Consider the following 16,148-nt stretch of genomic DNA (forward strand, 5'->3'; position numbering starts at 1 on the left):
AACCCTTCAGACAGCTGATAGGCTCTGCTTTCCTCTGTGGGCAGTGCGTCTGTCTACAACCGCGATAAAAATGAGTTTGATCCTCCCTCTGAAAACTCAAACCCTTCCGATTATGCATATGAAGAGCTGTGAAATGATCCCCTTTGTTTCATTGGTGCATTTCTCTTTTAATGTGTGAATTGGCGCGATTATACAACAAAAAAAGGGAGTTAATCCTTCCATCCCTCTCTGCCTGCCTCCGCCCGTCCTCGCTCTCCCTCTGTCTCTCCTGCTGGATTTCCTCTGTTTTTCTGTCTTGCTGTGGGGGGAACAAAGGGAACAAAAGAACGAGAGGAGACAGTAAGCTTCTCGTCCACTGTAGTGAGTGCTGGAGTGCCGTTCTCTCTGGGCGGGTGTGAGAACTAGGCCAGAAGAGTCCGGGCCCAACCAAATGAAGGATTAACGAATGAAAAAAGGTGAAATTAGTCAATATATTGCTGTGGATTAGGGATTATCGGGGAAGAGCGAGAAGGGTCCCAGTAGAGTGATGGATTTTAAACTGATCAGTTAAAGGGTAGAGCACAGTTTATTTTTCAGCTTCGAAAGATAAACAGAAGTGCCAAACACAATTATGTTAAGTGGTCACATTCAGCCCAAATTCATCCTCAGTGGGCTGGACTGGTAAAATAGTGCCTTAATAACCTTGACATTTAAACTGTAAAGTTTTCCTTTGTTGTGGTACAGAGTATAACGATTCCAGATGAAATTTTGTGTATCTCCTTCTCCTTTGAGCTCCTTTGAGCTCCTCGATGAGGTGCCTCTCACACCCACTTTGCATGATGACATTTCTTCCCAATTTATTGGGATTTATTCAAAAATGGTTTCCCAAATAGATCCCAAGATAGATTGGCACTTAGATGATGAAAGATCATCGATGGAGGTTTCATGCAATTCTGGTTAATAGTTTTTGCGAAAAGTTGGTATAACACATACATACATACATGCAAAACACGCCGACAAAAACATAACCTTCGCCCCAACATTCGATGGCGGCGGTTATGTTTTAATAATAAATGAATAATAATACAATTAACCTGCCACCGAGGATGGTAATCTTTGTGCCTTGCCACTAAAGCAGGCATAATAATAAGAATAATAAGAAGAATAAGAATAAGAATTGTAATAATAATCCTGCTGCAAAATACAGTGAGATGTCCAGAAAAGTTCTCCTGTAGCTGTTGCATTCTGGGTGTTTTTACAAACTCTCCGTGACAGCATGGTTTTGAGGTTAGTTTGAAAGCAACCAAGTAGCTGGCTTTCATGGCAGCATCAGGATATCTCAGCTGGGGTCTCGGAGTTGGGTTGTCTCGCTACTCATATAAATTTGTTTAAAATAAAATACGTATTTTTCTTGAAATGTATATAATTTGCTTGGTGGTTTGGCGAATTGGAGCCTCTTGTTCCTTGACACCCCTGTTTTAGACCTTGTTTAAAATATTGGCCCCATTGTGTGAGCTGCAGTAATGTCCTCCTCGTGACCACAGGCCATGTTGTGAGCACTTTCACCACTAATTTAATAAAAATGATTAGTTGTATGTCTCTTATTTCAGTGAATATGCTTGCGCTTGATATTTTCATGTTGATCTAGACGCATCGATAAAGTAATTTTGAATCATTGGTTGATGTCTTGTCCAAATACGTTTGAAAGAAGCTTTATCCTGACATGATGTTTAGAAACGTGCTTGCTGGCTGACACATGGACCAGGCCTAATGCTGTGGGGATACATTTGTGTGGTACGTTAACTAACCGCCTGTGGCCCTGCTGCATTGCTGCGTTCCTCTGTCCAATCAACATCCTTCCCTGCAGTTGATCTTCGGCTTCGTGCAGCAACTTCTTGCACTCTTGTTATTTTTGCATCTCATTCTTATTGCGTCCATCTATGAAGCCACTTATGCAAAGTTGACACCTGTCTAAGCCCTGCTTACCATACTCTGCTCCGGTTGAGTGCTTTCCCCAGCTCGTACCAACAGAAGTCGGTCGGCACGTTGTTAAATCGCTGGCTGCATGGGAGAGGATGATGGGGCTCAGGTGGACACCACAGCTAGCTTACTGTCTCCATGGCAACGATTTAGTTCCTGTCCAGAACGTCCAAACCGTGATGATTCCCAAGTGGCAAACCAGTGAAAACATCGAACTGTCATAGTTGGATATCCACAATGAGCTGTGCAAATATATTCAGACCATGATTTTACAAGCTACACTGATCAGCAGCAACCCTGCAACCAGTGATGGATGAATTATGAGCATTGACTACCTTTGTTACAATGCTACGATTGGATTTAGACATGATGGACATTGTGAGAACATTTAGTCCTTCAAGTAAAAGCGCTGGAAAGACATTAAAAAAAATAGGCAAATACAAGAATTGGATGGTTTGATTATGACATCTGGATAGCTGCATGAGAGCATCTCTACAAAACAACAGCTCTTGTCTGATGCTCAAAGTACAGAGAGCCTGATCAGCTGATGAGATGCATTGAAGATTGAGTCAGATGAGGAGAATAAACGGGTTCAAAATCTCATGTAATCCTTATTTGACAACACCCGATTGTGGTGTCACTTATACCCCATATACGCAACTTTTCAAGTGAAAAAGGATCTGCTGCATGTATGTGTGGTGTCATTACTAAAACAGTGTCATGTAAATGACAACTGAATTATAGTTACAATGAGAAACCTGATTCTGAGGGATGGGGATCGGGTTTGGAGAGTCGTTTCCAACCCAGGCGCGGGGACCTTCTGCACGTGTGCCAGAGATGACGGAGCACTCCAATGTCTTCGAAAAAGAGACTTTCTAGAATCATGACTGTGGACACGGCCCAAATTGAAAGCCAAGGCATTGGATGGAGTTGTGGTGCATAGTTTTATAGATGACAGTCACCGTAATAACAATCCAAATTGGTCGTATGTCCATACGAATGTCCATGTACTCCCGATGTTAAAGTTTAGAGCATATTGTTCTCTGCACACAACGCCAACTCATGGCCTGGCATGCTCACTACATCGTTTTTGACAATTCTGCCATTTCAGAAATGGACATCATTTTTAAAAAGTTGAGGAGAATAAACAGGTTCAAAATCTGATATAATCCTCATTTGGATATGGACTGAGAGTCGTGACACTCTGGAGGAAACATTGTTCTGATTGTCAATCTACTGAGCATGTGCACAACTACTAATTACTACCGATGTGGTGTGCATGTGCAGAAGCAGTGTTTCAGAGAAGTTGTGTTTTCCCCCGTTTCCAAGGAGATGGATTCAGAGATTTTTTTTTTAAAGTTCCACCTTGGGAGCCATTTCCAAAAAATTGCATTTTGAGCAGCGCCGAGCACTGCTGTCGTATAAACTGACCCCCAGAGCCAGTGTTGCCACAGTTACCTTGAAAAAGTAATCCAATTTCTGATAACTAGTTAATCAAGTAATTCAGTTACTTTACTGATTACTTGTTTTTAAAAGTAACTAAGTCAGATTAATAGTAGCTTTTTAGTTACTTTCAACAGCTGCCCAGACCGCCCCACCATTTAAAAATAAAAAAGAACAACTGGTTTTGCCACAAACTCTGAGCTGATCGCGGCCTGGCCTCCTGCTGATACATATTTAACCTTTGACCTTCATTCTTTCTTGTATTTATATCTGACTCACGGTTGTATTATCAGATTTTTACTATTACTGGTATTTATTTACCCACTGATGTAGTTTTAGTCTGTTGTTGCACTATTCATCTGTTTATATATTTGCACTATCTGCTCTATGCGACCTTTTAGTGACTTGGAGAAGTAACTTTATTCTGATTAATGGTTTGGAAATAGGAACGCAATACTCTCTCTTCTACCTGCTACTGATACGGATGACGTCACGTAATACTCTGGGTTTTGTCGGGGTGTTTTTTTCCGAGTAAGAGTACTCCATGCAGTACCAGACCCGATACTCAGTACACGATGCTAAAAAACTGAAAATACTTCATGTGAACACCCCTGTTGGTGTCTGATATCAATTATCGTGTTGTTCATCAGTATCAGAGTCGAGACATGTTACAATTATCTGTGCATCAACGAGACATATTGTATTACAAGTGTTTTATTTTTCTATTGATCGGCACATTTACTACTTAGCAATGACTTTATTGATACCAAGTAGTTGGATCCATCTTTCTCTCCGTGTAAATCAAAGGCTACCTGTTGGAGGATAGAGTACCAACTGCTTTATTTGAGCTCAAACCATTTGTTAGATTTCTCTTTCCACCTCTTTCCAGTGAACGTCCATTCTTCACACAGATTGAACAGCAGTCACATGTACTTTATTGCGATGGAGGCAGTAATGATGGTGACAGGAAGGAAAGAAAAGACCAAAGTGAAGTGCATGGAATTGGAACTTTCCCTCATTTTTTCCCCATAAATTACAAAAGAGTCCTGCCTGTGTAATGCTCCTCTGATATAACACAGTGACAGAGCTGAAGCCACTTGAGCTTTAAACCAATGACTTGGAAAAAAATGGGAGATAAAAGAAGGCTGGCATGACGTTCGGTTGTGTTGTGTTTACGTGGGCGCAGTTCAATCAGTGTGTGTATGAGAGGCAGTCATGCATGCCCGACTGAAGTTTTTTTTTGTCACACAGGAAGTGGTGATGTAATAGTATACAATCCCAAAGCTTTTTCACACACTGCCTCCTGGTCGGCGTATCTCCCGCTGATGTGTTTGCCCCTCGGCCGTCCTGATATCCCCAGCCCTGCCATCATGTGAGAGCAGTGGTTACGGTCGCGGTCTGTCAGACACAAACACACTCGCAGACACATTTATGGAGCGTGAACGGAGCTGCAGGGATGAGGACGTTATAACCTCTTTCAAGTGATATGAGGAGCTTCACAGAGACGATCTTTGACCCACTCCCGATGGTCTGTTTCTTATTCGGAGCGTAACCGCTGGATGGAAGATTTCAAAACACAAAGATGTGTGAACTGCCTCCATGTGAGCCACATACTGGACCACAAAACAAGACAATCAAGCAGCTTCTCTATTTTTTCTTCTATTGATGCTACTGATAAAGTCTGTCTTGAGAAGGGTACCTATCTGCCACAACGTCAAGTCATACGAAGGTGCTTTTTTGAAACCACGACACATGTGGCGCTTTTCCACTTGTACCTACTCGGCCCGACTCGACTCTGCTCACCTCGCCTCGCCTCGCCTCTACTCCACTCAGTTTTGTTCGTTTTCTATTATAATATAGTACCACGGCAGCATGGGTGGAATCATCAGGGCTTTTCCCCGTTGAGCTTAAGCTACATCTAACGTCATTTAGAAGCTGAGAGCTGATTGGCTGGCGCTGATTTAGGCACTGCTGCAAAGAACCGGAGCGAGTCGTCACAAATACCATCTTGTGAGCAGCGAGAGCGAACAAACTGTTAAGAATCAAAATCAGTTCGGTCAATTATTTACTGGAGTACGAGTGTGAATGTCTTACTTTAGTGGAGAAACTGAGTCACATGGTGTTAAAGAATTTCTAGGTACCTCATGGTTGTGTAACTTTGCCAGTGGTTTAGTGGTTACATTTTCATCTTCAAAACAGCAGACACAGATTCTCTTTAACTACTTTGCCTTTTTTTTTTTTTTTCTCCAATTGGATTTTCTTGTTTTATCGGCTATTTCCAGTGGACAACCTTTTCATGGGATCAGTGTCTATGTGGTTGTCATAATGCCACTTTACTTTGGCATTCAGTGGTGTCACTAGACCTGAAATAAAGTCTTGGCCCAACAAGTATTTACATATAGAAATGCCACCGCAAACAAACCAGGAATAATGTGCTGTAGATATTACTGACACATCGCATTTGAAGCGACAATGAAAATCCAAGATTTGCTTTACGTTCAGTGTCAGATTTAACTGAGTTTGGTCAGAATCCTCCATTGAGTCAGGTATAACTGTAGACTGCTGATCACGCCCTGCAGCACATAATAAGATGTCGTGGCTTGGTCACTTGCCGCCGGCCTCTTTGACGAGATTGAAATGCCAGAAATATGTTAATAAAGTGTGTGTGTGTGTGTGTGTGTGTGTGTGTGTGTGTGTACGCGCAAGGCAGGCGTTGCTCCACGTTATCTCCCATCCACACTACTTAAGCTCTGCAGGGCGCTGCGAACATGCAGCTAGGGGGGTGGGGTGTGTGTGTGTGTGTGTGTGAGTGAGGAGAGGGGGATAGCTTTGGGGACCAAGGGGAAATAGGACTGTGATTTCAGACCAAATTAAACTACATCAAACGGGCCAGATGAAAGCGTTACAGCCTCACTGTCTGTGCCAGGCCGACACCACCACAGGATGCTCCACCCCCCGTAGCACACACACACACACACACACACACACACACACACACACACACACACACACACACACACACACACACACACACACACACACACACACACACACACACACACACACACACACACACACACACACACACACACACACCTCTACACCCTCACCTCCAGCCTCCATTTTTTCCTCTGCATTACTTTGATTTCATCCCGGCCTGGCTGATATTTCTCCCTCAGAGTTCCTGTAAAGCTTCTCGGACCTCCTGCTGATATAAATACACCCGGCAGCCCACTCCGGACCCCCACTTCACAGCATTAACAGGGTTATAGGTTAACCTGGATCAAGTGTAATATAATAAGTGCTGGAGGTGCGGGTGTGTGTGGCGCATGATAGAGCCGTCACCCAGGCTGAAGAAGCTGCGGGAGGATGGATGAGCAGGCATCAGACACAGACACACACACACACACACACACACACACACACACACACACACACACACACACACACACACACACACACACACACACACACACACACACACACACACACACACACACACACACACACACTGCTTTGGATTGTGTCTGCAGTCGTGCTGCTGCATTGGCAGTCACACATTTTGTTGTGTGTGTGTGTGTGTGTGTGTGTGTGTGTGTGTGTGTGTGTTTGTACATTTAGTGATGGATTAGAGGAGGGGTATTTGGGGGAAAGTGAGCAGGGTGGAAATAATGGGGGCAGCAGGATATCAATGGAGAAAAGGCTGGTGTGTGTGTGTGTGTGTGTGTGTGTGTGTGTGTGTGTAGATAAGAGTATGGAACTAAATAAATGAGGACTCCAGTGGGACAGAAGAGAACAAAGACTGTAAAATACACTCAGGACGGCCTTTTAAATAATCATGGAAAGATCTTTAGTTCTACATCTTCATTGGAATTTCCCCTTTTTTAAACAATTAGATTATACTATCAAAAGATGTTTCATAGCTTATTTAATCGGACATTGTATTTATAATATGTTGATAACTATACATATAGAATTACACAGGTCAGAATGTGATACATTACAAATTGTAATTGTAAATAAATGAGGGCGATCTTCCTCTTACAGAATCCATCAAATATAAATGTATCTATATTGCCTATAGATGTTTAAAACGTTTAAATGTTTAATTTTCAATTGATTGCTTCAGTGTTTTTTCATTTGCTGTGGTGGAAGCTAAGGAGTTCCACTCAGTGCGACTAATTTCAACAGAACAGAGGTTTTACTTGCGGTGCTTTCAGCTGAAACAAAGATGTCACAACGTGTCTGAAAAGGAACTGGTGGAAGTAAAACTTTAATATTTGGACCCTTAAACTGCATCTGAGTGAAAGTTATCAACCTATTGAGGCCCTGTTTACACAACACTATTTCAAGTGATAACGCATTGTTTTTGTGTTTTTGTTTCCGAAAAGTTTTACATTTACTCGACAACTTTTTGAAGTCGATATAGTTTTCATGTTGGACCACTAGTTGGTGCTGTTGGTTGTTTTTGTAATGAAACCACAACAGCAGCAGGGAACAATCCACTGTAAACATTAATCAAAGGGAGTACACGGACATTTGAATGGACAGGCCATCAAGTTGGATTGTTGTTACGGTGACTTTCAAGTCATGTGCAGTAAAATTATTTACTACAACCGTGGTGCACATGCACAGTACAAGCATTTTAGAAAAGCTACATTTTACCTCGTTCTCACGGAGAGGAAGTCGAAGCTGTTTTCAAAAAATTGTGTTTTCAGCAACTCTGAGCAGCGTTGTCGTGGAAACAAACAACCAAAATGCAACAAAAATTTAGCATTTTCACTTGATAGCATTGTGTGAAAATGGGACCTAAGTTTGTGACAAAAACTACCAAGCAAACCTTTCCTATCAACCCTGTCTGTGTCTGAGGTTATGGCTTTTACTAATCATTTATCAATTGTTTATTTTGCATCATCCAGATTTTGTAACGTTATTGAATAAATATTGAATATTGAGTAAATGTGTATTCAGCGCTAGTTTATCAGGTGCTGTTGCCGTGTTTGGTACATTTATTCCACCCGATCGTCCCTGTTCTAACGTGGGATTCTGTCTCTGTGTTGTTCAGTGCTCCTATCCCGTGTGGGAGGACTTCAGTGCCAAGGCCACCAAACTGCACTCCCAGCTCCGGTAAGCTTCCACTCCACAGGTTTCTCTCCGCTCCTGCGTGCTGACTGAAGTGTTAATGGGTGTGTCTTCTCCATTAGAACAACGGTCCTGGCTGCTGTGGCCTTCCTCGATGCCTTTCAGAAAGTGGCAGACATGGCCACCAACACCAGAGGTAGGAGAACCAGAACATCGCCTTCTTTTTTGTCTTCTGTATGTTGTTGGACGTCAGGACGATTATTGAGATATTTTCAAGCAGTCTGTTGAACTCTCACTCATGAATGTGTTTGTAGGAGCCTCAACGTGCATTTTGTCCACATCATCAAAGAAAAGGTGCTGCACTGTTTACGGAGGCAGAAATCTAGAGGAAGTGTCTCTGCGAGGTCGATAAAAGTTATTTCTTACAGTATCGATTTTGTTCGACTTCACAATGCAAGAAACAGATCAGTTGGATGAAAAGATCAATGTGCACTCAAGTTTTTAAAGGTTGATGCTGGATTGTGGTCAAAAATCTGTCGTTTCAGGAGGAGATTTCCTCATTGGTGGCCTTAATGAATCAGTTCTGTGCTGGTTTCACACAGAAGGTGGACACTATGATGATGATGATGATGATGATGATGATGATGATGATGATGATGATGATGATGATGATGATGATGATGATGATGATGATGGTGATGATGATTATTATTATTATTATCAGGTTCAAGTCAATCATGTACCGTATTTTCACGACCAAAAGGCGCACCGTACTAAAAGGCGCAGTCTCAGTTATGTGTGCCATTACTGCATTTAACACACACATAAGGCGCACCTGCTCATAGGGCGCGGGTTCCATGCCCACACTTCCCCCTTTAACGTTCTCATGGTGTCCGCATTACAACAACACACGCACACAAGCATACAAGTGTGCGTATTTAAAAATAGAGTGGGAGCAAAACTGAGTTTGGTTGTGCTTTATTTAAGTATTGATTACAAAGTACTAACATTTTTTTTACCTGTAATCGTCATCAATCAAACCCATCGAACTCCTCGTCCTCTGTTTCTGAATTGAATAGCTGCGCTAAATCTCCATCAAACATACCAGGTTCATTTTCTTCACTGTCAGAGTCACTTTCCGTGCCGTGCGGCTCCTTGGAAATGATGCCGGCTTTTGCGAAAGCTCGAACAACAGTGCCAGCAGACACGCTAGCCCAAGCATCTACAATCCATTTGCAAATTGTGGCGTAACTCGCCCGGCGCTGCCTTCCACTCTTAGTGAAACTGTGGTCTCCATCGGTCATCCATCGCTCCCACGCCGCTCGCAGCCTTACTTTGAACGGCCGGTTCACACCGATGTCCAGCGGAAATGTTCAATTTTCATTTCTTCTGCTAGCGTTACTGCTTTTAGTCGAATGGTGACCGTCGAAACGCTTCTCCCACTCGTTCTTTGTGCGATGATCCACTGCTCGAGTCTTTCCTCCAACTCGGGCCACCTCGCCTTATGTCCGCGGAAACTCAGCTGCGTCTTCTTCACCTGTCGGAGCTCGTTTTCCAGCTTCCTCCACTTGCGAACCATCGATTCATTAATCTTAAATTCTCTCGCGGCTGCTCGATTTCCATGTTCCTCCGCGTAGCTGATGGCCTTCAGTTTAAACTGTGCTTCATAAGCGTGTCTCTTCGCCATTTTCAGGGTTGTTAAAACAACGATGTTCTGCATAACGCACATACCCGTTCATTTATATACAATCCACGCCCACACTTCCCCCTTTAACGTTCTCATGGTGTTCACTACTACGTCCGCTTTACAACAACAACACACACATAGGGCGCACTGCACCATAGGGCGCGCCGCACATTTTGAAGAAAATCTAAGACTTTTATGTGCGCCTTATAGTCGTGAAAATACGGTAGTGAAAACAGCAGAAATGAAACTGCCTGAAGCGTTTGTGAATGGAAAGTCTGTTTTTTGAATGCAAAGCTTCTCTGTGCCAAAAAACCCGACTGAACTTTACAGATTTGTGGTTTATGGATTATTCTGTTGTTGTTTTTGGCTCCGACTGTCTCTGCACACTTTATATTCTGAACGTGGGCTTACAGCTTGGCTGTGGTTTGAATAAAGCGGGGGCTGAGGAGGTGAGGAGGAGGAAGAAGTGAGGAGGTCAGACTAACACAAGCCTCTGAGGGTCACTGAGGTTCCTCCCAGGGAGAACATGATGGAGAAAGAGCACTGATACAGGGATTCCTCCTGCTGGTGGGACTTACGCAGTCCAGCTGACAGATGGTGCATGTGATGAAGATAAAGATGAAGATGATGTGGGGGGTTCTCCTCCCACTGAGGTCCAGGAAAAGCCTCCTGCTGCTTTTACAGGCCAGCCAGGAAGCCAGGAAGCCTCGTCAGCCTCGTCAGCCTCCACACACCCCGTTAAAGACAGAATTGATGCAGTGAGAAGATGCCGGCCGTCCGTCACAAACTCTTTGTTCTTTTTCGTATTGATGAGTCACTTCGTTTGGAGTCTGCTTGTTCGCTTGTCCACAATCGCTGCTCTTTCTCATGCTGTGTGATGCTCTATCACTGACTCGTTTGATCGACGCATACACCAAGAATGATGCTCTGTGTTGCATCAATGTGCCACTTATTACTCTGTGTGTGTGTGTGTGTGTGTGTGTGTGTGTGTGTGTGTGTGTGTGTGTGTGTGTGTGTGTGTGTGTGTGTGTGTGTGTGTGCGTGTGCGTGTGCGTGTGCGTGTGCGTGTGCGTGTGCGTGTGCGTGTGTGTACATAAAGCTTAAAGGGTACTGACGGCCCCGTCCTCGTCTTTTGTACCGACGGTCTCATTCATGACTTTGTGGTATGCTGTGCAGTATTATTGGCTGCTACGTTCTGATCCTCGTGCAGGTACTCACCAGTAATACATACATCAAAATTTGACTGCAGCCTCTGAGTCGAGCAGTGAATCACCAAAGGAGAACAACCATCAGCTGTTTGTAGAACTTTTAGTGCATTTACCGAAAGTAAACAATGTGGCACCATTAAGCTCTAATCTCCCCCAGATGTGTTTCCATCTGCATTCAGTGTGGATGCTCTCCTTGGTGTTTAAGGCCTTGTTTTGCAACTTTCGTTATGTTTTTATTGTCAATGACATTTAGTGGCAATGGAGGTCGGAGCCACTGAAAACTCTCACCGTTTAAATAAATGCTCCATCTCTGTGGAAACCAGAAAGACGCAACTTTTCCTTCCTATTTGTTTTTGTAATAAAGCCACACACACATGCAGCAGAGAACAATCCACTCTGAACATTAACAATGGGAGGACACAGACCTTCATATGGACAAGTTGGATTGTTATTACAGTGACTGTCAACTATAAAACTACCAAGACCAAGAGAATATGGACTGGGAGTCAGGACACTCTGTTCTATTTGTCCTTCCACTGACCATGTGCACAACTACTAGTTACGACTGTGGTGACCAGGACCAACACCAACACAGGACCTGGACCTAGACCTGGACCTGGACCTGGACCTGGACCAGGCGCAGCATTTCCAAAAAGTTGGTTTTCTCCCATTTCCACGGAGACTGAGTTGGAGCCTCTTCAAGAAGTTTCACATTGGAAGCCATTTTCAAAAAGTTGCACTTTCAGTGACTCCCAGAACACAACGAATGTTTTGGGTTGTCGTGTAATGGGGTCCTTAAAGGTTTTCATGGTAGCAATGCTTTCATAGTATGACATTTCAACCATACTTCTCAAATCATGCAAACCTTTGGCACAGCATGGCAGCAAGTTATTGGTATTTTGTACGGATGAGGACGTATAAATGAAAGATGAAAAATGGACATGCTCACATAGTCGCACGTCCACTGAACAGAGCTGTTGAAAGAAAGCTCTCCAGGTTTTGATCACGGCTGAGAGAACGAGGTTGTCATTAGTGTGTGTGTGTGTGTGTGTGTGTGTGTGTGTGTGTGTGTGTGTGTGTGTGTGTGTGTGTGTGTGTGTGTGTGTGTGTGTGTGCGTGTGTGAGATCCGGTGGTGGGAAGTGCAGGAGTGTTTTTGAGTTCCCGGGTGTGTGCTGAACGTGAGTGAACTCTCAGATGTCCTCTTCTCTCCGCTCTCACAGCCCAACACTGACTCTGCTCAACGTTCCCCTGGGAACACCCTGTGCTTCACGACTGTGTGTGTGTGTGTGTGTGTGTGTGTGTGTGTGTGTGTGTGTGTGTGTGTGTGTGTGTGTGTGTGTGTGTGTGTGTGTGTGTGTGTGTGTGTGTGTGTGTGTGTGTGTGTGTGTGTGTGTGTGTGTGTGTGTGTGTGTGTGTGTGTGTGTGTTCCACTGATTTATTTAGGACTTAAACCTTACACTTGACAATGTTTCCCACAGTGTAACGGATAAATATGTAGTTTTACAGTTAACTGTTTACATGTTTTCAAGTGTAAAAAAGAAAACTGTGTTTTGGGTCCTTGGAGTCACTGAAAACACGACTTTTTAACAATGGCTCCCAAGGTAGAACTTTTTGAAAATGCAATAACTGCCTATCCATACAGTCGGATAAAAAGTTGCTTTTCAAAATGTCTCTGACATCTCCATAGAAACGGGGGGAAACACAGCCTTTGAAACACTTTGACTCTGTTACCGTGGAAACGGGAAAACGCAACTTTTCTGAAACGTCTAGCTCCTTCTCCTACTCCTGGTCCTGGCGACCACGGCCATAGTAACTAGTACTAGTACTAGTAGTAACTAGTAGATGAACAATGTTTCCTCCAGAGTGTCATGACATGTCCACATTCTACTGGCACTTGGTAGTTTTATAGTTGACAGTCGCCGTAATAACAATCCAACTTGGTCGTCTGTCCACTAGAATGTCTGTGTACTCCCATTGTTAATGTTTAGAGTGGATTGTTCTCTGCTGCATGTATGTGTAGTGTTATTACAAAAACTAACAACAGCGCCAGCTAGTGGTCCGACGTGAAAACTACATCGTTTTCAGTGTTTCTGCTGTTTCTATGTAAACAGACATCATTTACAAAAGTTGTCTTAAATGAGAACGATGCATTTTACCATGCATAGTTACTGTAAGAAACCGGTTTCTGGATGGGGATCGGGTTCTTAGAATGGTTTCAAACCCGGTGGCTGGGAGCTTCTGCACGGGAGCCAGAGATGACGGAGGAGTCCCATCTCTTAGAAGAAGACACTTTCTACAATCTCCAATTTGGAAATGGCCCAGATTGAACAACAAGCTGTTGGAAGGATTTTTTGGTTTTCTTTGTGTCCTTCAAAATGTTGTTGAAAAGTCAAATAAACCCAATTGGAATCTAATTTTGTTAAAAATCTTGAAATAGAAATCCGTCAATGCACACATTGTGATTTAGTTATGTTCGTTTACAGCTGTTCATGAAGCTCTTTATGAAACATTTTACCTTCTATTGTTACAATTCGACCTTCTGGCAGAGAGAATAAAACATTTGTGGCCTCCAGCAGAATCAAAGATGTCCGTCCTTCACTTAGCACCAATGATATCAGCGACCTTCAGCTTCAGGGCTGTTCTGAATCCTGCTCATGTTGGTGAGACTGGACGTGTTTGGATTCACTGTGGTTTTGAGGTCAGTTTAAATTTCAGCAGCTTTTCTTCAAACAAACAGCTGAGGTATTGTGAATGTTGGTCGTGGCTGTGATTGAGTGAATGAAATATTCAGAATGTATGAAAACACAAGGTGTGTGTTGTTTAATAATCTAACCATTTGTCAGTGTTAACAACTCCTCTTCTTTCCCTCTCAGAACTTTCTAAACATACGTCCAATTGACTCACTTTTCTTTGAACAGTTTTTAGTGAAAAAGCCAAAGATTCAAAGTGAGAAAATTCAGCAGCTGCTACACCAGCAGTTTGAAAAATCTGTCCTTTCTGGACTTTGTGATTTCTCTTCTTCATTCTTAGTTCCTCCTCGTACGTTTGGTATGTTTTCCTCAGTTCTCTTTTGCAGCCACGTGACCAACACAAACACAAACAGATCACTCTGATAGTCTGAAGGCATTTCCTGAGTCGGATCTACGACCAAGGACCAAGGAACCAGTCAAATCTGGTGTCAGAAGTTGATTTCCAGCTCATTCCTTTTGCTGATTGCATCTGAAAGCTTGTGTCGCCACCTTCTTCCTCCTCCATGACCCAGATGGAGCAGAGATAGGAACGCGTGTTTATTTATTCTTGCTTCCTTACAGATTAGACACCAGTTGGATTCATCCTCCCAGATTGATAAAATGCAAGACTAAAACGTAAGAGAGAATAAAATTGCTGCACGACACACACACACTTTCACCAGCATGGACACAGCATGTTCCCAAAAGTTTTGGCTCACCTGCCTTCACATGTATATCGACTTTATTAATGGCACATTCCAGGGCCAGGCTTTACTCCATTGCATCAGATGCTTTGCATTGTGTTTGATGATGTGAGGCTCGGAAGCAACTGCTCGGTCATGAAAACCCTCCACGAAGCTCCACAGACTGTTCTGGAGCTAATCTGAAGATCTCATGACATTTGGAGATCTGTATCTGTTGACTCTGCAGGAAGTTGGTGTCCTCTGCTCACTATGCTCCTCAGCATCCACTGATCTGCTCTGTTGTTCTCAGTCGCTTCCACTTTGTTATTGTACTACTAATGATTGTGAGGAAATTTCATGGCTGAACTTATGGAAATCACTGAGCTCCTGAGAGCCACACATTCTTTCACAAATGTTTGTAGAAATAGTCTGCATGCTGAGGTCATTGATTTTATTCACCTGTGGCCATGGAAGTGATTGGACCGCCTGAATTCCATGATTTGGAGAGCTGAGTGGACACCTTTTTGAAATAAAGTGGAGATGTAGATTTGACAGTTAGGCTCCTCTAATGTCCTCGTTGGGTTCCCTCCCTTTTATTCTCAATATTGGCCAGATTTTGTTCATCTTCCCTTTTCTTATAGTCACTTTATTCAAGCTGCTTTAAGTGGCTGCAAATGAGGTTAACTGATGTCACAGGGATGAAGATATTGATGATGATGATGATGAGGAGGAGGAGCAGGATGAGGATAATGAGGATGATGAGGATGACAATGATGTTGATGGGTGCTGAGGCTCTTCTCTCTACGTACATTGACAGCAGTAAAGCCTGGCTCACTTGGCACAGCCGCAATAAAATGCTCTGCATGTGTGTGTGTGCGTGCATGCGTGCGTGCGTGCATGTGTGTGTGTTGAGGTTGATGATCCTGTGGTTTCATTGCCTCGCTGCCTGCCTGCATCCAATCTTATTTTTTATAATTAATCTCATAAATCTTATTGCATGCAAACACAAACACAGACACACACAGTAAGAGTTGACTTAAAGAGGTAGTGTGTGGACTACAGTGTGTAATTGGCTTTAATCTGATCAGACGTCTTGTAAATAACATACAAACACACACACATTAGCATTTATCACTCAGAATTACTTATAACTTACTACTTATAAGCCTCCCAAGTTAGATATTTAATCTGCTGGAGTCAGAAACAGATCAGCCACAACATTCTGAACACCTGCCTCACCCTGTTGATCCTCTTGTTGCTGCGTGGACAGTAAAAAGTAATAATCCAACAAAACTTAGACTCTTCCATTCCTCTGGAGCTGTGCTGTGGTTCAGACACCAGGATGTCAACATCAGA

At 43.2% G+C, this 16,148-nt stretch overlaps 1 protein-coding gene across 2 annotated transcripts in view; it reads left to right on the forward strand.

Moving 5' to 3' along the window:
- Positions 1-16,148, forward strand: part of mtss1lb (MTSS I-BAR domain containing 2b) — a 78,148-nt gene that overhangs the window by 12,716 nt on the left and 49,284 nt on the right. For both annotated transcript variants that reach the window (XM_080493300.1, XM_080493299.1), the window contains exons 2-3: positions 8,468-8,529; positions 8,607-8,680. In XM_080493300.1, coding sequence (XP_080349426.1) covers positions 8,468-8,529; positions 8,607-8,680 — 136 coding nt within the window. The remainder of the gene's footprint in view (positions 1-8,467; positions 8,530-8,606; positions 8,681-16,148) is intronic.

Source organism: Lipophrys pholis, assembly GCF_963383615.2.
Source record: "Lipophrys pholis genome assembly, chromosome: 2".
Lineage (NCBI taxonomy): Eukaryota > Metazoa > Chordata > Actinopteri > Blenniiformes > Blenniidae > Lipophrys > Lipophrys pholis.